Here is a 23,535-nt window from a genome sequence, read left to right as displayed (position 1 = left end):
TTAGATGGACAAGTTACCAATGTTTAATTTTCTTAACATACAGTACACACAAAGTTTCTTTTGTAACAATATTCTCAGCATGCAGAATACAGCATATGAATAAAGGGGTATGATGGGGTCCCAATATAAAGGGAGCTAGGCTCTGTTGCCAGCTCAGAGGTAGCCATTAACCAACACTGACTCCTACTGGCTGGACTTCTTAAGGTGCTCTAGTACATGGTCCCCAGCTAAAGACTGTCTAGAGCAAAGTTGGGAAAGATGATAGAACAGAGGAAAAAAATCCTGCTCATGTGCCTTGTTCTGATTTAGCTGCAGCCAAATATAGGAAGAAACTATTGGGTGAGGAAGAAACTATTGGGTGGGGGGCAATAAAAATAAAAGGGTTGGGAGACACAGCTTTAAGCAAACAGGCATGAAGAAAGAGCAGGCGGCTAGCAACTCTTGTCTTGTGGCACTAGAAGAAGGTTCATACCACACTTTGGTTGAGAATTTGCATTAAACAAGCCACTTTCTAGAGATGGCCTGAGGAAAGCAGCAGAATTCCAAACTGTGTTGACATGACAAACACTGCCGTGGCTTGATAAATCTTGCTTCTGTTAAAACAGTGGTAAGCTCACTGCTCTCAACAGGAAAGCAGTAGAGGTCAGGCTGAGAAAAGTACAGGCAACTTTCATTCACTGGGTTTCCCACGTCCTTCCAAAAGGCAGAAGTCCTTCCCCAAGTCTTTGTTCCTGGTGGGATGGCAGGGGATTTTCCTGGGTTTTTGTTTGCATGGTTAAAGCAGCATGGATTTTTAGTTAAATTTGGCTTTGGAAAAGTCCATTTCTGGGTGCTGTTCCATAAACCTAAATGAGAGAAGAAAAGAACCATAGATAAAGGCAAGTTAATCAGTCTCAATAATTAATCTTGCAGGTAAAAGCACTAAAGAGAGAGAATCTGGACTAGCACTAGAACTTTTACTTATTGTTTCAAGTGAAAACTACAATTCTTTCTATTTAAAGATGCCTTTGAAATCTAAAACTTTTCTCTAATGGACTATTCTAGATAAGACCCCCCACTTCCTATTGTTCTATCCTTAACCGTCTTACTGTCCTATTGATTTAATGGAGTTTGCCCTCTACCCTCTTGTTTGTCAGTTAGTCTTTTGTACGTCCACGGTTTTTAATTGTATGTATTACCTCATTTTTATGAAGCCTGTACACCACTTAGAATTATGATAAGCGGTATAGCATTTTTAAATAAACTTGAAACACATCAACAGAAAAATGGAGACTAATGTTTAGGAATATGATTAAAAATTTAACTTTGTTTTTCTCATCAATTCTTATACAAGAGAGATCTTGCTTAGGACACTGGAATGGATTCCTGGGGGGGGGGGGAGGTAGGGTTCCCGATAACAGCTGCAATCCATCCCCTAGTCAGACAGTAGTAAGGAGAAATTAGGTTCTTACCTGCTAATTTACTTTCTTTTAGCTTCTCCAGACCAGTAGAGGTTAACTTTACGAATGGGTATATATCTAATCATGACCAGCAGGTGGAGACTGAAAACAAAACTTTGGGACAGTATATACTATCCTCCCTTCTCTATTTCCCTCAGTCTGCCGAATAGCCAAGCAGAACCAAGAACTGGAAAACAGGAAGAAAACAATACTCCGAACAGGAGTAACAAATAACATACCCAAATGCTGTTGGAAAATGCAGAGGAGAAATACCCGAAGGAAAATGTCCCCACAGCTCGCCAGCTAAGCCAGCCGAGCCACAGCCGCTGTTCTTTAATTCTCCCCGGCCCTAGAAAAATACTAGAACCCGCAGCAAAAAACAAAAACTGCCCGCGAAAACAGCCCCAACAACAACAACAACAACAGACAGGGTGGGGACCTCTACTGGTCTGGAGAAGCTAAAAGAAAGTAAATTAGCAGGTAAGAACCTAATTTCTCCTTCTTTAGCACTCTCCAGACCAGTAGAGGTTAACTTTACGAATGGGACGTACCAAAGCAGTCCCTCTCACGGGCGGGACCCCCGAAGGGCCGATACCAGAACACGCTCACCGAACACCGCGTCCCGACGCGCCTGAACATCTACCCGATAATGTCTAACAAAAGAATACAAGGAGGACCAAACCGCAGCCTTACAAATATCCACCGGAAGCACGAGCGACGACTCAGCCCAAGAAGCCGCCTGACCCCGAGTGGAATGAGCCTTGAGAAACTCCGGAACAGGCTGCTGTTTCAGAAGATAAGCGGAAGCAATCGTCTCCTTGATCCAGCGCGCAATAGTAGCCTTAGAAGCGCCAGCTCCCCGACGAGGACCAGCCAGGAGGACAAAGAGATGATCGGACTTCCGGAATTCCTGGGTCCGCTGCACATCAGAGCGAAGGACCCGACCGACATCCAACTTGCGCAGCTGCCGTTGCTCAGAAGAGCCCTCCCGACCACCCAAGACCGGGAGAACCACCGATTGATTGACATGAAAAGGAGAAACAACCTTCGGCAGAAAGGAAGGAACAGGCCGCAAGACGACCCGCTCCCTAGACAACTCCAAGAAGGGAGCCCTACAAGAGAAAGCCTGCAGCTCAGAAATACGCCTAGCAGAAGTAATGGCCACCAAAAAGACCGCCTTCAAAGTAAGGTCCTTCAAAGAACAGTCGTCCAAGGGCTCGAAAGGCGGGCGCACCAAAACAGAGAGAACCAGATTAAGATCCCAAGAGGGAACCGAGGGCCGTAGGGGAGGCCTAAGCAACTTGGCCGCCCGCAGAAACCGAATCACATCAGGAAGAGCCGATAAACGCTGACCTGACACCAACCCTCGAAAGGTCGACAGGGCCGCAAGATGAACCCGGAGAGAAGACCAAGCCAGGCCTCTATCCAGGCCATCCTGCAAGAACTCTAGAATGTTAGGCAGAGAAGCGCGAAAAGAGGTCACTTCCCGCGCCCGACACCATTCCTCAAAGAGACGCCAAACCCGCACATAAGCCCGAGAGGTAGAAAGCCTCCGGGACCCCAACAGTGTAGCGATCACCTTGTCTGAATATCCCTTCTTGCTAAGGCGACCCCTTTCAAGAGCCACGCCGTAAGACAGAAGAGAGACGGGTCGAACAAGGGAATGGGACCCTGCATCAGAAGGTCGTCCGAGAGAGGCAGAGGAAGAGGAACCGCCACCAGGTGCCTCACCAGATCCGCATACCACGGACGTCGAGGCCAATCCGGAGCCACCAGCACCACCAAACCCGGATGGTGAACAATGCGAAGAAGCACTCTGCCCACCAGCGGCCAAGGAGGGAACACATACAACAGCCCCTCCGTTGGCCACGGCTGGACCAGAGTATCCAGACCCTCGGCCAGCCCTTCCCTGCGACGACTGAAGAAGCGGGGCACTTTGGCGTTGCCACTCGTGGCCATCAGGTCCATCAGGGGCTGCCCCCAATCTTGCACTATCAACCGAAACGCTCCGGCGCCGAGAAACCACTCTCCTGGATCCAGGAAGTGACGACTGAGGAAGTCTGCCTGAACATTTTCTACCCCGGCTATATGAGAAGCCGAGAGGTCTAGAAGATGGGACTCCGCCCAAACCATGAGCCGAGCCGCCTCCTGCGCCACAGGAGTGCTCTTGGTGCCCCCCTGACGAATGACATAAGCCACCGCCGTGGCATTGTCCGACAGGACTCTGACCGACTTGCCCAGCAAAAGGGAGTGGAAAGCTAACAGCGCCAGCCTGACCGCTCTGGTCTCCAACTCGTTGATCGACCAGGAGGCCTCCTCCGCGGACCAGGTGCCCCGAGCTGAGTGGCCCATAAACTGAGCCCCCCAACCGAGGAGACTCGCATCCGTAAGGAGCACCGTCCACTGCGGGAGATCCAGACCCACCCCCTGAACCAGGTGAGGGGTCCGGAGCCACCAGCGCAGACTGCAGCGCGCCAAGCCTCGCAGGGGAACCGGAACATCCAAATCTTGCCTCCGGGGAGACCACCTCCGGAGCAGAGCATACTGAAGAGGACGCATGTGGGCCCGCGCCCACCTCACCACGTCCAGGGACGCCGCCATTGACCCCAGGACTTGGAGGAAATCTCGCGCCCGAGGACCCCGGGACGCCAAAAGCAGGCGAATCTGAGATTGCAATTTGCTCACCCGGGCCTCTGGAAGGAAGACCTTCCCCAAGGAGATGTCGAACATAACCCCAAGGCACTCCAGACGCTGAGCCGGGACCAACCGACTCTTGGAAAGGTTGACCACCCAGCCCAGCGACCGGAGAAACTCCACCACCCGAGCCGTAACCCGGGAGCTCTCCTGCAACGACTTTGCCCGAATCAACCAGTCGTCCAGGTAGGGGTGAACCAGGATGCCCACCGACCGCAAGGCTGCCGCGACGACCACCATTACCGTGGTGAACGTCCGAGGAGCCGTGGCCAGACCAAAGGGAAGCGCACAGAACTGAAAGTGCCGCCCCAAGATCGCAAAGCGAAGGAAGTGCTGATGAGAGGCCCGAATTGGAACCTGCAAGTAGGCCTCCGTCAGATCGAGAGACGTAAGAAACTCCCCCGGCTGAACCTCCAGAATGACCGACCGCAGCGTTTCCATGCGGAAAGACGGAATCTTGAGAGCTCTGTTGACCCCTTTCAAATCCAGGATGGGCCGAAAGGTCCCCTCCTTTATGGCCACCACAAAGTAAATGGAGTACCTGCCGGTGCCCCACTCCGTAGGGGACACCGGCACCACTGCCTCGAGATCTAGCAAACGCTGAAGGGTCTGACGAAAAGCCTGCGTCTTCCATGGAGTCTGACATGGAGAAGCGAGGAAAAGGTCCGGCAGAGAGCGGGTGAACTCCAGAGCGTAACCGTCCCGCACCACCTCAAGGACCCACTGATCGGACGCGATCTCGGCCCATTTGGGGAAAAATTTGCGCAGCCGGGCCCCCACCGGAACCAAAGGGGGCGCCGGCAAGGAGTCATTGCGCAGGACGGGAAGCGGGGGAACCGGCGGAGGGATTCCCTGCCCCCCGACGGGCCCCCCGAAAGGGCTGCATGCGCTGGAAGAACCGACCCCGGGAAAAAACCCTGAGCCGGGAAAGAAGCAGCCCCACGCCCCGGGCGATACTTGCGAAATTCCCGCAAACGCCCCCGGGCAGCCCCACACCTAGACGCAGGGCGGGCACGGTCCTCAGGCAGACGGGGCACCTTCGAGTCCGTCAGAGTCTGAATCAACTCATCTAATTCCTCTCCAAACAAAAAGACCCCCTAAAGGGAACTTTAGTAAACTTAGCTTTGGACGCAGAATCCGCCGCCCAAGCGCGCAGCCACAAAATACGCCGCGCGGCCATGCCATAGACTTAGCCGAAATCCGCACCAAGTCATAAAGAGCATCTGAGAGGAACGAGGCAGCCATCGCAATCTTCGCTACCTCCTGATCCACTAGAGACCAGTCATCAGACTCCCGATCCAGGACACGCTCAGCCCACCGAAACACGGCGCGAGCGACTAGCTCCCCACAAACAGCCGCCTGGACCCCAAAGGCAGAGACATCAAAATCATACTTAAGAAGAGTCTCTAACGCACGCGCCTCCGAGACCCTAAGAGCAGAACTGTCCATAACAGGCACGGTATGCCGCTTAGGAAGTGCCGAGACCACCGCGTTCCCCATTGGCGAAATTAAGGTAGCCCTACCTCCCTCCGGGACGGGATACCCAAGAGCCAAGGCGCACACCAAACGAAACTGCGCCCATAGGCCACTGCGCCAACACAAAATCCCGCAAATCCTGACGCACAGGAAAAGAGCGGGAACCAGGACAGACCCCCTGAAGCAGAGGGGCCCCCATACGCGGGGTCTCCGGCGGCGCCACTGCAAAAATGCAGCACCAAGGAGACCTGCTACACAGGTCTAAAAGCTCATCCCTCTGAATAAAAAAGCGCACCACGGACGCATCTGCTCTGGAAGACGGGAAACCCGCCGCCCCGCTGCCAACAGGCGTCCCCTCTAGAGGATCCTGGAAGCCCGCCAAAGCAGCCAGGTCCTCAACCAGGCCAACACGCTCCTCCGCCCACCAATTCGCAATCCAAGCCCCCCCGCGGGCGCTTGGATGAGGGAGGAGGAAGAGGGGACGCCAAACGAAAAGAGGGAGGCAAAGCCATAGGGGGCGCGGAGGGAAACCCCCCCCGAAACCCCCCAGGCGCACGTGGGACCCCCAAAAGTCCGCACAAAGAAAGAAAATAAATTGGGGGCAAAAAACCCCTGGGGGTCCCCAGGGACTCCCTGCCCCAGCAGGGGTCCATGCTGAAACCTGCCCCTGTGTTCGCCATACAGGGGGAAGGTCACCTGAGGTTGCAGACAAAATGGAGGGGCCAGACAAAGAAAATGGCGAAGTTCCCGCCAAAAATGCTCCCTCCATGGCCTGTAGCGGCTGAGAAGACTGAACAGTCCCAGCCGCTTAAAACAGTGGCAAGTCGGCATCAGCTGTCAAAAAATCAGCTGAGAGGGAATCCTTCGGGGAATCCCTCCGTGGGGCGGTTTGTGGAAGACCGGGCTTCCCCACTGCTCCCAAGCCGACTCGCGAGGCACCATCGGCGGGGAGCTCTGGGCGCCTATGCAGCCGCTGCCGACGGAGCTCCACCACCTCACCGACCCAAACCGCCGAGTGTCAGGCCGGCCGCGAGTGCCTCGCGGCTGGACTAAAATTGTGGCCTACTCCCCCGGAGAAGGGCACAATTGCTCCAGACGCGACCTAGCTATAAAAAAGTGCTGGTTACATGAAAAATATACAGTAAATACAGTTTTTCTTAAAGGGAAACAACCCTTCAGACCAGCACTACCTCAGGATTTTTTTTTTTTTTTTTTTTTTTACAGAACAGACTCCACAGGCTCCTCGAAGCATTATGCCTTGCTTGACTTAGGGGCAATTTACCTTATCATTTAGGAGGGAGGGACTCAGTGGCTGCATTGTACTGCTGTCTATGTAAGCCGTGCCACTTTCTCTGTTGCCAAGAACATGCACTGGTAGGGCTAGTCTCAGTTAGGGCGCTGATCATGATGGACCACTGGTCTGACCCAGCAGTGGCAATTCTTATGTTCTTATACATGCCATTGCAATGGAGGGTTGCAAGCAACCTAGAGAAGTGGAAGCACTGGGATAAAAAACACCAAGCAGAGATGGTTTGGAGTACTATTTGTCCAAAAGATGGTCCTGCTTTGGCTTTGCATAGATTCACCACATTGATCATCCTAGGCTGGAAATGGCTGTAGACTTTGAGCAGAGATGCAAAAAGGATAACAGGCTGTGGCTGCCATGTGTCCCAGGACTTATGTGCGCTATGTTCAAACACTTGCTGTTACCGTTGGAGTGGTGGAACCCCTCCCCCCAGTAAACTGACAAGTGTTCACAGTTCGGTTGGGGGGGGCGGCAAACACCCCCCCCACACACTACATTGAAAACTGTTGAATACCCAAAAAACTAAGGAAAACGTCTGTTTTCAGTGTAGGGGGGGTTTCCGCCCAACGGAAGCGCAAACACTCAGAGCGGTAACAGCAAGTGGTTGAATACGGCACGCATAAGTCCTGTGCGGTTTTGACACGTCACCATCCCATGCGAACAGCAGGATGCCTGAGAGGTCATGGTGTTTTCAAGTTAAACATACGTGATTTTCTTATTCTTTTCCTATATCAAGATTTTTAGTTTTATGCTTTTAGTATTGTACCCGCCTTGGCATGTATTGATTTAACAATATATCATGTCTCAATAAATGATAAACAAATACAAGGCTGCGGTGTGCCAAGATGGAGTAAGTACTAGACATCAAAACATAGAAGAGGCAGTCCCTGCTCAAAAGACTAAGGGCTTCTTTTGCTAAGGTGCGCTAGGGCCAACGCACGGAATAGCGCGCGCTAGACCTTAACGCCAGCACTAAGCTGACTTTAGTTCTAGAAGTGTAGCACGCGGTAATTTCCTGTATGCGCTAAAAACGCTAGCGCATCTTCGTAAAAGGATCCATAAGTGGCTGTTGGTTTGTGTGACATGAGGCAAGACTATTCTCCACTGAGAATCAGGGCTGTGGAGTCGGAGTCGAGGAGTCTGAGTCGGAGGAAATTTCGGGTACCTGGAGTCGGAGTCAGAAGTTCAAAAAACTGAGGAGTCGGAACATTTATCTACCGTCTCCATTTTTGAACTTGGCATACCAATCACGAGCGATTCTTTCAGCTATAGCACCCACTATATACACAGCACAAATGTTGCGAGCAGCTTCTGCGGCCTTAGAACCTTGATTAAAAGCAAAAAGAAGGTGGTGTCGAAAATGCTCATTTCTCTCAACTTGACATTCCATTTTAACGATCTGAAAATTAACCAGTGCTGTGGAGTCGGGGGAAATTTTGGGTACCTGGAGTCGGAGTCACCCAAGGTTTGGGTGGGGACAAAGGTCAACTTTTCCAGGTTGATGAGAAACTGAAGAAGCTATTGGTGGTTTTCTTCTGATCCTTCTGTTATCCATGAATTGGAAGGTCTTTTCTTTTTCCTTACCTAGATTAACACAGGTGGGCCACTTCAATAATACTGACGAGACCAAAATGAAGAAGCCTGCTGCTCCAGGAAAGTGTAGCAGATCAATTTCCAAGGCAGGGGAAAGATGAGAATATAGGTAGAGGCATTATTCAAATGGACGAAGGGCCATTGAGTTGCTACCAAGCTGATACTCAAACGAGGCCCTGAAAGGGTTTAACAAAAAGCCGCATTCCTTCTTGTTCTGCTCTAAGCCGTAGCACACCAAAGCTAGTTCCTTGCAGAAATTAGTTCCCAGCAGAAATTAGGTGCCTCCTTTCATAAGGATTCTGCAATATTATGGCTGAAGGCGCAGAGCAACTGACAATACTTGTAACGCTGTTGTACTTACCATTATACATCAAAAGAAAAGGAAGACCCAATTTCTCCACAGTAAGATAAAGTCCAAGAGAACGAAAACAAAAGACACTGCGGAAGATGATGTTCTTGATGCTTATTTATTGGTTTATTTCCACAGTAAATGATTTGCAAATGATAGTCCACATATGCTTAGTACAGGTCTCTGTGTTACCTGGCTATATATTTACTTTTGAAAGAGGGGAAGGGTTTAATGGGAGGGTTTATGATCTTATAATGAATAATGGGCTTACAGGGAGGGTTGCATTTATATTTATAAGATACAATGATAAGATGTTCAAGTGATCTAATTAATAGTGTTTATTATGATTTCTGTACACTTGAAAGTTTGAAAACAAATAAAGAATTAAAAAAAAAAAAGAATCCATATTTGTCTTCTGACATTTTAACACCAAATTAGAACCCCCCCCCCCTCCAGGAAGACGTGTCCGCCGAAATTCAGACCGTGTTGAATCCTGTCTCACCTAAGCATATGTGGATTATCATTTGCAAATCATTTATTGTGGAAATAAATAAGCATCAAAGACATCTTCCTCCAGTCTCTTTTGTTTTCATACCTACAATTACAGTCAGCAGAGGGACAAATGGGGATGGGACTTCATATAAAGTTTTGCTGTGGTTACAATCAAAACAGTTTACATATTATATACAGGTACCTATTTTGTACTTGGGGCACTGGAGGATTGAGTGACTTGCCCAGAGTCAAATCTAGGGCCACAGGTTCTTAGGCCACTGCATTAACCACTAGGCTACTCCTCCACGAGCACTGCCGCATTACAAGCAGTTAATAAAGCAAAAAAGTGTCCAGAATCATATCAATTCATGAAGCTGCAGCACCTCAAGGTTTTGTTACCGTATGGATCTTCTTATCTTTGAGAACTTGGATTCTGAGCTCTGACAGAAATTAAATCGAAAGAAAGAAAATGAATGCAGATGGTGGAGGATAAAATGCGTGTTTGCTTGTCGATTATTGAGTTACATTTTGAGTTAATTTGCACATCCATCACGCTGATTAGCAATTCTATTCTCTCTACTTTAGTTTCACTATTGTTACAATTACCCATACACAACTTAAAGAACTTTAAATAAATAACTCCCAAATTTAATTTTGTTGTTCTTTTTTTTTAATTTCTATTACAATGTGCCGTGAAAAACATTAGCTCCATTTGAGACACGTACACATCGCTTGAAACTAGCACTGCCCCTTAGCTGTACAGACAAAGCTCAAATCCAGCAGCTGTTCCAGGCTCTAATCCTTCTTCCTTCCTAGCAATGAGATAACAAATAGCTCCAGATATAAAACAGTTATTCTACTGCCTCTACACTAGCAACACTTATCAGTGCCTTAAGATTAACTGCATTGAACACAAACAAGAGGTTAGTACATAATAAACCTGTAACTACTGTTGAGAGATCTTGATGGGGCAAGGTCGGCTTATCTCCATTTACAGGTAAAAAGAGTTTATTGAACTTTTATACTTAGGTCAGATTTTAACAGGCGCTACCTGTACTCATATTGCTCATCCTTCGGAAGTGAGAGGCATGACCTCACAATTCAGAATAAAGACAGAGATTTGGTATAGAACAAGACTGCCAAGAAGAGTTTTTGACATCCTTTATCTCAGAGCTTATCAATCTGCAGGTCAGCACCTCAAACTGGGGTCACAATTTGGGTGAGCTCTCCACAGATGCATCACTATTTTGCACCTCAGGTAGGGTCACAGCCACAAAAAGCTTCACAAGAACTGCTCTGTCTGAATGCTGAGATTTAGTGAATAGTACTGAAAAAGGGGAGAACACCCTCCAGGGATTCAAGACAAAGTTAGACAAGTTCCTGCTGAACCAGAACATACGCAGGTGGGGCTAGTCTCGGTTAGGGCGCTAGTCTTTGACCAGAGGACCGCCGTGTGAGCGGACTGCTGGGCACGATGGACCACCGGTCTGACCCAGCAGCGACAATTCTTATGTTAAATGGACTGAAGGGTTGATTTAAGTATTAATCCTGTAAGAAGCAAAGCCTGTGGGCATCGTTGTATCACACAAGACAGACAGTAGTAGGAAGATAATTTTTAGATTGGGTAAATGACATGGGGGTTGGGGGATCTGTTCTCTAGGTACCTAGGAAAACATATATACTCATATTTACCCAAAGTGATACAATCGCAAATTGGGAAGACTAGATGGACCTTCTATCTTTTATTATGCTGTTATATTTTGGCTTGCCAGTCAAGTAGATCTGCTGCATTTTTTTTCTTGAGAGGGAGGAATTGGAGAATTCTTTTTGAGAAGAAACCGTGCCCCAGAGCTAGAATGGTTTTTAAAATGTTCTGCAGAGAATATCCCAAGACAAGCCACATGAGCAGAGCTTGGTCAATACTCACTTTTTTAAGATGTCCTGCTTCTTCTGTTCCTCCGAGGTGGGGAGGCCCATGGATTTCTGCCGCTGATCGTACATCATCTTCTCTACCATGCTGCGCGTCTCGCTATCCAGATCTGATAACTACAGAAAACCATCACTGTGTACACACAATACAAATTCCCATCCCAGCAAGATCCCTTCTATCAATTTCTTTCTTGTTCATTTTTCCATGTAATTCCCTCTCCCCTTTATTCCTTCAGTTAAGAACATAAGTCAGGGATTTTTTTTTTCTTCAATATTTTTTCCTTTTGGATTGTAATAAATGTTACAATTGTTACTCCTATCACTGATACGATTTATGCTCTGGTTGATTTTGGGGGGTTTTGACAGCTAATAAGCAGCATTTAAAAAATTTAAGACTAATTGTATATTCCATACAGGTATTCCTAATGAAAAGATTTAGAGAATAACACAGGAACTCATTTTCCCGTACCTGTGAGTTCTTCTCCTGTCCCTTTCCTGCAAGCTCCATCCTCATCTGCACAAGCCTCAAACACTTTAAAATCGTAAGTGTTCAAGGCTTGTGCAGTTAAGGCAGAGCTTAAAGGAATGGGGCAGGGACAGCGACAAACCTTGCAGGGACGGGATGGGGAAATTGAGTTCCTTCAGGAACGGGGACAAATTTGTCCCTGTGTCATTCTCTAAAAAGATTATTAAAATAAGGAAAGCGTGCATACCTTTGAGTTTTCTGGGTTAATTTTTCTGGTGTTGATTTCTGGGTCTGTGGAAACAATCTTGCTCCACCATTCCATCTTATTAATCTGAGGAAAGGAGAAAATTAAAAGTTAAAATATTTAATAATAATAACTTTATTTTTATATACCGCAATATCACAAGCAGTTCAAAGCGGTTTACAGAGGAAGAGACTGTATACAGACAGCGATATTACAAAAAAAAAAAAAAAAAAAGGTGTGCATGCCTCAAACCAAATATCTGTCCCAATGAGAAAAATATTCTGCACACAACAAACCGAGACCGATAAGGAGATCAGTGCAGAAAGCCTTAAGACTCAGGTCAGTTGTACAACCGTTCTTTTGATTTCTCCACATAATTTGGTATTTAGAAAAGCAGTATTTCTCCACTAGCCTTTTCATCCACAGAGACAAAAGACTTTCCACTTCATGCTTTCATTTGCCTTTTACAGCTTCCCCTTTTCTTTTATGGCTGTAAATTGAAGGCCATCAAACTACGAAGTACAAACACATTGTGCAAACAGTTCCTACAGATTAATCCCATCATGCCAAGGACACCAGCCTCCCCCCACCCACTATGAACCTGGTGGACTGATGAAATCAAGGTTCACGAAGAGGTGTTTGTAATTCAGGTTTTCAGCATTCCCACATGAACAGAGGGATTTTTTTTGTTTCCGAGAAAGGAGATTATGACAAGTGTAGTCTTTAGCAGAAGGAAGCAGGTGATGCACAGGAAATCTGGACTATGAAATTAAACTAAGCGGCTAACAAAAAGAAAACTGTGGAGATGATGTACAAGATACCAAGTCTTTAATCAATAAACAGTACTTTGATCAATAAACAGTATGTATCCAAAATATGGTCCAATTGGGTTATAAACCGGGACCAGACACAGCCTATATTTTATGCCAAGGTATGTATTGGGTCCTCCCTGATCTCATTGAAAACACCCCAGATTGGTTATATTTGGAATGGCGGCTCATGTTTCCTTTACAACTTTGTCATGTCCTTAGTATCAAGATGCCTAGACTGTATAAAAATAGAACTTTAATGGACACATAGAAAACCTTACGATTTGTCAGCAATTTAAAAACTATTCCTATTAGTAAATCAACAAATCAAACCATATGGCTAAACCCCAAGATTCAAATTGGCGGATTTAAGATCATCTGCAAGCATTGGATGATTGCAGGAATTCGGACTTTAAATGATGTTATTTTAAATGGTAAACTGCTTGATTTTTCACAGTTGCAACATAAATATGGTTTTAATAAATCACAAAGTTTTAGGTGGTTGCAACTGAAGCAGGCCATTCAGGTAGGGTTCCCTGAATGGAAAAATCTTAGTACGCAATATAGTCTGGAATTTTTATGCTTTCAGGCGGACTTTCTGGGACACCAGGCCGCACAGTGGTATAAAATTATAAGGGAATCTGTTAAAAAAAAGCCAAAAAATGGTCTTAGGGATATTTGGAGCATTGAGATTAAGCATCAAATTTCAGCATCTCAATGGCCACAAATTTGGTCTTGGAGGATGAGATGTACAATGTCTGCATCTATGAGGCAAACTTGGTTTTTTCTTCTACATAGAGCGTTTTGGACCCCAGTTAGATTACAAAAGTTAAATAGCTCAAAGTCTAATAGATGCTGGCATTGTAATCTTGAAGTAGGGACTTTAGATCATCTTTTATTTTATTGTCCCTTTATCTTAACCTTTTGGAACTCAATTTGGGATCAAGTAAATTGTTTATTGGAAAAGCATGTGGCATTATCTTACGATACAGTAATATTTGGTATGTCAATGAGGAAAAAGAGCCAAATATCAGCAAATAACAATAAACGTTTATTGATAATAACAGGAGTCGCCATTCAGCATAACACAAGTAATTGGAAAAATTACAGTAGACTCAATTATAATTTTTGGTGGAACTCATGTCACATCTATAAAATGGAAAGAACAATAGCTATACAGCAAGGGAATTATAATAATTTTATTAAAATTTGGGAGCCATTAACTTCTTATTGTAATGAGTAGATACCACTTTCTAATGAAATACACACCGTCTAATGTTAGGAAGGGGCAGGGTTATATATTAGTATTCATATTGGGAAAATAATAGAGGGAATGATGGGAGGGGAGGGTGGTAATTTTATGTATTCTAAGATAAAATAGAAAGATTGTCAAGTGATATGTTTAATTTTATTGTTTTGATGTTTGTACACTTGATGTAAGATTGAAAATGAATAAAGATTTACAAAAAAACAAAACCCTCCTTCCTCAGGAGTCCTAAGGGTATAAAAGCCACATTCTGGGGAACGATTTACATAAGAACATAAGTATTGCCGCTGCTGGGTCAGACCAGTGGTCCATCCTGCCCAGCAGTCCGCTCACACGGCGGCCCCTAGGTAAAGACCAGTGCTCCAAATGAGTCAAGTCTCACCAGTTTAGCATGAACTTGTCCAACTTTGTCTTGAAACTCTGGAAGGTGTTTTCTCCTATAAGTCTCTGCACCACTTTGCACTGCAAAGGAGCTAACCTGACTCATTTTTCAGTCTACCAAATCGCTTTTTTTATCGAGTTGTATACCATATGGTTCCCCAGAATGTGGCTTTTATACCCTTACGATCCCTGAGGAAGGAGTGTTTTTTGAAACATGGACCATTTCGGGTCCCCTTCTATAACCCAACTGGACCATATTTTGGGTACAAACTGTTTATTGATCAAAGACTTGGTATCTTGTACATTATCTCCGCAGTTTTCTTTTTGTTTGCTGTTTGACTCATCACTGCGGTTCTGTTGGATTTTTTTTTTTGCTTGTGTTTGCATATCAAACTAAGCGGCATCAAGTAACCAGATCTAGCCTCATTGCACCTGCCCCTCCTACCTTCTCCAGATGGATAGTGACAACTTTGCCATCCTCAATTAACCAGGAGCTTTCCTCCACTTTCACTTCATTGTAGAACTCGCTATCGATCACGGGGGCATGGCCTTTCAGCCCCACCTTCAGGTGCCTTCTCTGGATATCCACTACCACATCTTTGCCTTTTAAGCGGAAGTTAACCTGAAAAGGGATAGCCAGCTATCCAAGAGAAAGAGAGCATAAGGGGAGGAGGGGGGTCTATATACAGGAAAAGGCCAATATATGGAATTACCATATTTTTGTAGGCATAAGCCAAGGCGTATACTCATTTTTACATTTTGACCAGTGGAGTGCTGCTAATATATCTTCCTGTTTACATACGTGTGCAGTACTATGCAACGTGAAGTTTATCAAATTTCATACGCAGTTAATATGCGTGAAAATATGGTGTTGCTCACTGCATAATGGCGACATCTAGGGATCCAGATTTAAGAGCCTATGATTGCAGGCTCCCAGAAGGCACCTAGATGCATGGTGCCCAGGACAGCTGCTGCAATAACAGAAGCATTTATTTACATTTTCTCCCAGCTTTTCAGTAGTAGTTCAAGGCAAAATACACTCAAGTGTTTCCCTATCCCTAGAGGTCTTACACTCTAAGTTTGTACCTGTGGCCAAGATCACAAGGAGCTACAGTGGGCTTGGATACAAATGGAGAGAAGAGGTCGACAAAAGAGCATAGCACAGTAGTAGCAGATCCTGGAAATTAAGACCCAAAAGGGAAGAAGACTGCCTGGTCAAAAAGATCCAGTTTGACAAATGTAGACAAGGTATGTGCCACGGACAAGAGCTCACACTAACACAGCTGTTTTCAGTGCTCTGCTATATACCACACCCAAGCATGGAAAACAGATGCGGCCTCTGACACCCTGACCAGGACCCACCTAATAGCAGTAGCAGCAGCAATGAAATGCAAAACTTACATCCACTTCAGAGAGGGTTTGTGTCCACCTGTAGTTTGGCAGGTCCCCACCATTACCAGAGTTTGGTTTCAACTTCCCTTTATCTTTTTCGTCCTCTTCTTCATCAGAGTTTTCTTCCTATTAGATGTACAAAGTACCACAGAAGTGAATGCTTCCACAGAACCTCAACCTCCATCTCCCATTCCTACATGACTAGATGTTAATGGCACGGATGCATCTGCACAAGTGTGTGGTGACATTTCGGATCTCTACTACACCTAGTCCAAAACATAGCTCCAGCATTCTACATCAATACAGAGTGCTCCCATAAATTTAAGAGTGGAACAACTGAATTTTGCAGCGTGTATGCTGTTTCACCGGGCGTTGATAACAGCGAAGGCTGACCCACTTTACAATTCATCTTTTTCAAGAAGAGATGCTAAGGTTAGGATCAGAAGCCACAAAACAAAGGGAGGGGGTGAGAGGTTCCTTATAAACGTTAAACAAAACAAAATACAAGGAGATAACATGGGAGGAATAAGGACAGAGAGACAATATTCGTTTTTGCTGCATTACAGTCCATCCAATCTGTATCAGCTACAATAATTGGACTGATAATGTGTGAAAGGTGTTTCTTAGTTATAGTATTTGTATTGTACAAGGCTGACAAGATTTGTCTGAAATCTAATTTAAAAGAATGGTCCCATAAACTGAGTCAAGAGAGATCAAAAGCAATGGAGACAAAATGCCAAAAAAAGCACATGCTACCTTTTTGTTTTCTGTTGGAGGGGAAGTGGTGCTGTTGGGGCTAGTGTTCTTAGATTCTTCATTCTTTCCTTCCTGCTCTTTCTTCTGCTCACAAAAAAAAAGTTTAAACAATGTATGGCTCACACTTACAGATCCGTTCTCTGTAATATAAGACTGCAGCATTAACTACTTTGCTTTGGCAATGATGGTTTGCTGGGATGACTTGGAACATAAAGGGCCTACAGTCTCCACAAACTCTTAAAGTGTTAAAACCAAATTAGAGAATTGGTTATCATAGGATCAGAAAGGCAGCAGCCATCTTGCAGTTAACAACTTACCTGGTTGATTTCTTGTTGAAGCCTCTCTGCTTCCTCGTCTGTTAGCTCTTTGATTTGGGGCTCGCTCTCAGCATCCTTTTCTTTAGCAAGTTTAGCAGAGCGTTCAGCTTGTTCAAAGTGCTTTGCTTTTTGCTGAGCTTCTGCCTCCTTCCGGGCCTTCTGAGCTAGCTGATTGTGGTGGTTAAATGTTTCCATAATTAACTGGAAAGAGAAACAGTAGCTAATATTTAATACTGCAGATGAGTTTTCCTGATAGTTCCATTAGGAACAAGAAACCACATCCCCCCTCCATCATTCACTATGAAAGAGTTCTTGCCTGTCTGATCTGTCCACTTTCATCCTATCTCACAAGCCTTCAGGGCAGATGACTTCATGCAGCATTGTGGAACCCTCCAAGAAGCTACTCCAGCCTTACGTGGAAAACAATGACTAGCTAATCTAACCAGGTGACAGACATTTTATAGTTTGGGAATGATAGATGGATTTATAACATCACTAGACTACCAAGCAGCTGTGGATACTGTACAAAGCATACACTTGTACTGCAGTACACCAGTTAAAACTATTTTATACCCCATTTCTAGGAAACAAGAGTGCTTGCCCGATAGGTACATGTTAGCCACATTTAGCAAGTTTGACAAGTCCTAAAATACCTTTAAGGAAAAGAGTGGAATTGTTTCCTAATTAGCCCAACTGAAAAGGCTAATAAAAAGTTTTAGGTGGAAGTTGCAACCTTGCATGTATCCAAAGACAGATGTGCTGTCTCAGTAGGTGTTCTTGATAAAGACCAAACATAGAAACATGACAGCAGATAGTGGATGCTGTGGATGGGCCATGACTTAATCCTCGAGGCGCACCTGACTTGTTATCAGGGAGAGACTTAGGACACCTGTCCATTACACTGGTCATAAGTTCATCTAGCCCTATGCCAAAAGGCATCTGTCCCTTAAAAGGGCAGCTTGCTCAATGTGACTTTAGAAGTTGAATCTCAAGGAAGCCCAGAAACTCCTCAAAACTCACAATTCAACTCCACCCTGATGCCTTACATAGCAGTATAGCCCATTATTGTCTATGTGCTGTGCCTGAATCAGCTTACATTGTAGCTGGATAGACGAAAAGATTTTTCTGCCTCAGACAAGCAAACAGGATATCCAGGGGCTTGTCTCATCAGGCTACCTTTTACACAGGCTGAACCAGCCTGAAAGCTTCTGCCACTGTAGTCTTTTCATGGTTCTTTAGAGGGGGGGCACATAGCTGGCACCCGCAAGGTCTTTCAACCAGCGTGGGGCCTGAAAACAGCCTACACTCATGCGCTTCAAATTAAACCAGGTGAATAGACTCCCAGGGACCAAACCCCAAGCCAATCCAAGTGTTAGGGCAAGCTAGCCAGACAGGTTCCCTGCAGCAAGGATGGCCAGCCCAGATAAGAGACTTCAGAACCCTGAGTCTGCACCTTTTCCCAGGCAGAGCTGACTCAGAAATACTGGGGAGTTCTAAAGCACCCAAAGCCTTGAAAAAACTTTGATTAATATTGAAAATAATAAATATTAAGCAGAGCAGATGAAAAAGACCTTCTCCTCACTTGTAGAAGGAGAAAACTGATGAGAGCAGGCAGTGCTCAGTGATGCAGGGAGGCAGAATTGAAAACATAAGATGATACATTCTGCATCCCTTGCAGGTGAAGATGCACTACCCACAGGTGCTTTTTGCACTGTAACTGTACAATATATAATGACAATAGCTGAAGTGTTCAATAAATTACTGCCTCACTGTATTCCCAATTGTCAAGAGTGTACTATCTGAATAAATTAATTTGACTGTATTTTCATATTGCCAGGGAAGAATGGTGTGCTAAAAACAGTCAAGCACTGCTGCTCTTCAATCTATTCAATGTCTCCTTACCATAATTCTAATATTTCAAAACAAATTTCTGAAAATAAAGGCCACTATAAGGCTCTCACAGCATGCAAGTCATTCTGTGAGCTTAAGCTGGAATGACTCAAGTGTTGACCTAGTAAACAATTGGAGTCAAAATATTCCTACACCCCACAAACATAGCTTCCAGTCGAAACATGTAGTATTCATACCCCAAGAATGCCAGCTCCATAGGTGCTTGAGTACCCCCAAATAATGGGCAAACTGTGACCAAGGGGTAATTTGTAACAGCATCCCAATTCATTTAGAAAAATTTACTTTGTCGGCCTAAAGGAATGAGCATTAAATACACATTCCTTTAGGCCAGGGATCAACAACCTGAGGCTCTTCTTGAATGTGGCTGCGGCTCTCCAAGCCCTTACCCTTTAATGTCCTTCACATTTTGGATAAATTAGCTCTTTTCTGTAAAAAAAAAAGGTTGCTGACCCCTGCTTTAGGCTGAGAAACATGAAAACAACATTCGAACAGCTTTTTTCCTTACCTTTTCTGCCACTCCTGTTTCTCCTCCCACAAAAAAGTCAGTTTTACGTCTAAGAAAGCTGAAGAAAGTATTCACAAGCTAGAAAGGGGAAGAAATTGATCCTTTTGAATATTCTTTACATCAAAAGTATTTTGCAGTAATAAAATAAATGCAGGAGCTGTGAACACTGACTGCCAGAAGCAGTTGAGTGTGGTTGTATACCACCTTTCTGTACGAAGTACCTGCCTATAATAATAGTCTGCACACTCCCCTTGTGATCTTGAGAAATCATTTATGGTCCATTGCCGCAAATACTCAGAGATTATAAGCTCTTTGGCATGAACATTTACCAATGTACAGCTCTGCATCCATTCAGTAGTGCTAGAAATCTGCATCAAAAATTGAATCTGTTTACAATAGACCTAAAGAAACTTTTTTTTCATAAACTGTATCTAATGTGTTTGACCCTCGTCTTATAGTTTGGCAGAAATAAGATGACCAATCTAAGACAAAAAGGCAAATTTGCTCACTAGTTTTCACCAACAGAACTATTTAACACACCAAGGGCTCCTTTTACAAAGGCGCACTAAACCGCCGGACGAACTAGCCGCTACCGCCTCCTCTTGAGCAGGCAGTAGTTTTTGGCCAGCTCGGGGGTTACATAGAAACATAGAAAATGATGGCAGAAAAGAGCCATAGCCCATCAAGTCTGCCCACCCTAATGACCCACCCCCTCGACTTTACACCCCTAGAGATCCCACATGCGTATCCCATTTACTTTTAAAATCTGGCACGCTACTGGCCACAATCACCTGCAGTGGAAGTTCGTTCCAATGATCAACCACCCTTTCGGTGAAGAAATACTTCCTGGCGTCGCCATGAAATTTCCCTCCTCTGATTTTTAGCGGATGCCCTCTTGTGGCTGAGGGTCCTTTAAGAAAGAAGATATCATCTTCCACCTCGATACGGCCTGTGATACATTTAAATGTCTCAATCATGTCTCCTCTCTCTCTACGTTCCTTGAGTGAGTACAGCTGCAATTTATTCAGCCTTTCCTCATATGGGAGATCCCTAAGCCCCGAGACCATCCTGGTGGCCATTCTTTGAACCAACTCGACTCTCAGCACATCTTTTTGGTAATGTGGCCTCCAGAATTGTACACAATCTTCCATGTGAGGTCTCACCATGGATCTGTACAACGGCATGATGACTTCGGGCTTCCAACTGGCAAAGCTTCTGCGGATACAACCCATCATTTGTCTAGCCTTGGATGAAGCCTTCTCCACCTGATTGGCAGTTTTCATGTCTTCACTGATTATCTCTCCTAAATCCCGTTCTGCTAGTCTTGGCTAAGGTCTCACCATTTAGGTGTGTAAGTTCTGCACGCCTTTGTAAAAGGAGCCCCAAGCTTCTGAAATACTGTACTAAAAATTCAGTCATCAATAATGACCAATAAAACCAATCTAGTCAGCATTTTTATTAGTGGATATAGGGCTAGGTGACTATGAAGATTCTTCATAGGAAAAGGAAGCAATTCCTCCAGCTAAAGACTAAGGTTTTGGCAGTTGGAGCTACTTTCTAAAATTTCCATGTAAGTGCCTTATCTCATATGGAAGTGATAAATATGTGTTTTTTGACCCAGCCCAGTTAGAAGATTTTATTAAAGAAAAACCTTTGCTGAAAGTTTAATTTTCAACACTGATATTGGGAGGATGATGTACGATATATAAAGTAAGCCACATCTAAGCCTGTCCATTATGGTAGATTATAGGTAGATAAAGTTGATTTTCTATTTAAAATGCTGGCGACCATTATAATGTGGACTAGATCATAGTTGATTAATTACCTTATATATGTTTCAATGTATTTAATATACAGATTTATTGTGGATATTCATGAATATTTGCTATTATTGTAATGAATAATCAAAATAAAGAATAAAATTAAAAAAAGGATTATTCATAGGATTTCTCCTCTCCTTCCCACACCAGTCCCCACAGTAATGAAATAATTTAAAGGTAGTTCAGTGCCTTTCAATAGAATCCTTGCGGGACACTCAGCCAATTGGATTTCAGGATGTCATGCATGAGAGAGACATGCTTGCATTGCCTCCTTTGTGTATACCTCTCTCAAGCATATTCTTTGTGGATATCCTGAAAATTCAGTTGGCTGGATGTCTCTGGAGAACAAGGTTGAGAACCACAGATGTAGGGAATACACACAACAACTCTAATATGAAAATTCAGCACAAGGCCTGCAACAACCTAACCCTTCCTCTCAAGTGGGCTCCTCATTACAAAGAGAAACGGTATGAAGGAACAGGGCCCATCACTGAAGTGCTCTCAAGACTCCTTCTCTCCCCCTACAGAATTTTGGGTACGAGTTGCTGCTGCTTATCTACCAAACAATGGCTCCATGGTTTGGATTTAGACAGGTCAGTAGCTCTCAAAATATGCTATCAGAGAGTTGTCTATGCCTAAATTAAGAGCCAAGATGGACAACTCTGGTCTTTACCTCTTAGTTTAATGGTTTTCTCGAGTAAATGTATCCCTTTGAGAGATGCCCTGCTGTTTTCTCAAGTAGAGTCCTTGGGCTTATCTAGCAGGCTTCTTTATTAGCTAGGAAATGTATTCTTTTGCACTGGAGCCAACCTGAAACTCCTCCTCTCACATTATGGAGAAATATATGAAATGTTTACATCGTTAAAACTGGAATAGTTGGATGCTAAATGAGGTGCCCCCCCCCCCCCAGATTATAGACAGTATAAGGAAATTTGGCCCCCGTTGGGGATGGATTGTCTCAGAGCCCGTAGTGTTTTTGAATTCTTTAAGCAGGAGCTCTCAGGGGAGGGGGGGGGGATGTTTGAATTTTCTGGGGAGTGTGTGGCGCAGTGGTTAAAGCCACAGCCTCGGCACCCTGGGGTTGTGGGTTCAAACCCCCGCTACTCCTTGTGACCCTGGGCAAATCACTTAATCCCTCCATTGCCCCAGGTACATTAGATAGATTGTGAGCCCACCAGGACAGAGAGGGAAAATTGCTTGAGTAGCTGAATAAATTCATGTAAACCTTTCTGAGCTCCCCTGGAATAGAAAATTGAAGAAATAAATAGTGTGAAGAGTTTCAGCCTCTGATAACCAGAGTTTGTATTGTGACGTCATAATTCCTCATGCCTCCAATAAGAGCCAACCTCATCAGTGATGTCACAATGGCTTGATTGTCCTCTACTTGGCTCACTTTTACTATATTTTGATTTCTAGAGTGGTGCAGTGGTTAAAGCTACAGCCTCAGCACCCTGCGGTTGTGGGTTCAAGCCCCACACTGCTCCCTGTGACCCTGGGCAAGTCACTTAATCCCCCCCCCCATTGTCCCAGGTTCATTAGATAGGTTGTGAGAGGGAAAAATGCTAGAGTACCTGAATAAATTCATGTAAACCGTTCTGAGCTCCCCAAATTGAAGAAATAGTGTGAAGAGTTTCAGCCTCTGATAACCAGAGCTGGCTATCAGAGGCTGAAACATCATGTTGTGACATCATAATGCCTCATTCCACCAGTAAGAGCCAACCTCATCAATGATGTCACAATGGCTTGATTGTCCTAGACTTGGTTCACTTTTACTATATTTTGATTTCTAGAGTGGTGCAGTGGTTAAAGCTACAGCCTCAGCACCCTGGGGTTGTGGGTTCAAACCCACGCTGCTCCTTGTGACTGGGAGAACAGTATAGAAAATTAAATCAATAAATTGTAAGCCTTCGTGAAGAACCAACGCGAATGGCTTTCTATTGCCTGGTTATCGATGTATTTATTCTAGTTGTATTATCGATACAAACGTAATAAAAATTTATTTTTGCAAAAAATGTCTTGAGAATGGGGGTAGTAGGACAGTGTTCTCTAGAATGGGAAACGAGTGAAAATTGCCTCCCTCCAAAGACCCGCTCCAGGCTGCTGGGCTAGTGGCATGGCTGAGCTACACGTGGGGGCCCATCTCCGGAGGAGACACGCGAGGTCCTTCTCCCCGCTGCTTTTACCTCTTGCACGCCCCCCTCGTGCTGCTGCGCCATGGCCAGCAACATCCCGTCAAAACGCTCGCCCTCGTCGCCCATGACTCCTCGTCGCTACACAAACAAAAGCCACCAACCGCGTCCTCGGCGATGCTGAAGCCACACAGGCCGGAAGCCGCCGGACTAATCGCTTCCGGGACGCAGGAGGAGAGGAACCAATCGGATGGAAAAGA

At 45.0% G+C, this 23,535-nt stretch overlaps 1 protein-coding gene across 2 annotated transcripts; it reads right to left on the bottom strand.

The window, feature by feature from the left end:
• On the bottom strand, nt 1-23,535 carry NUDC (nuclear distribution C, dynein complex regulator). Of its 2 annotated transcripts, XM_033957470.1 has the most exons (9): nt 23,330-23,531; nt 19,327-19,404; nt 16,911-17,111; nt 16,594-16,677; nt 15,847-15,963; nt 14,891-15,085; nt 11,992-12,075; nt 11,277-11,395; nt 1-845 (listed from the first exon to the last, which is right to left on the bottom strand). In XM_033957470.1, the coding sequence occupies exons 1-9, from the start codon at nt 23,402-23,404 to the stop codon at nt 794-796; spliced, it is 1,005 nt and encodes a 334-aa protein (XP_033813361.1). In that variant the 5' UTR covers nt 23,405-23,531; the 3' UTR covers nt 1-793. The 2 variants fall into 2 exon arrangements, with proteins under 2 accessions (XP_033813361.1, XP_033813362.1); XM_033957471.1 differs by lacking the exon at nt 1-845 and having other exon boundaries at nt 11,273-11,395; nt 23,330-23,535.

This window comes from Geotrypetes seraphini, chromosome 8 (assembly GCF_902459505.1).
Source record: "Geotrypetes seraphini chromosome 8, aGeoSer1.1, whole genome shotgun sequence".
Lineage (NCBI taxonomy): Eukaryota > Metazoa > Chordata > Amphibia > Gymnophiona > Dermophiidae > Geotrypetes > Geotrypetes seraphini.
Note: the sequence above shows the minus strand (reverse complement) of the source record. Positions and strands in the feature narration are given on the sequence as shown.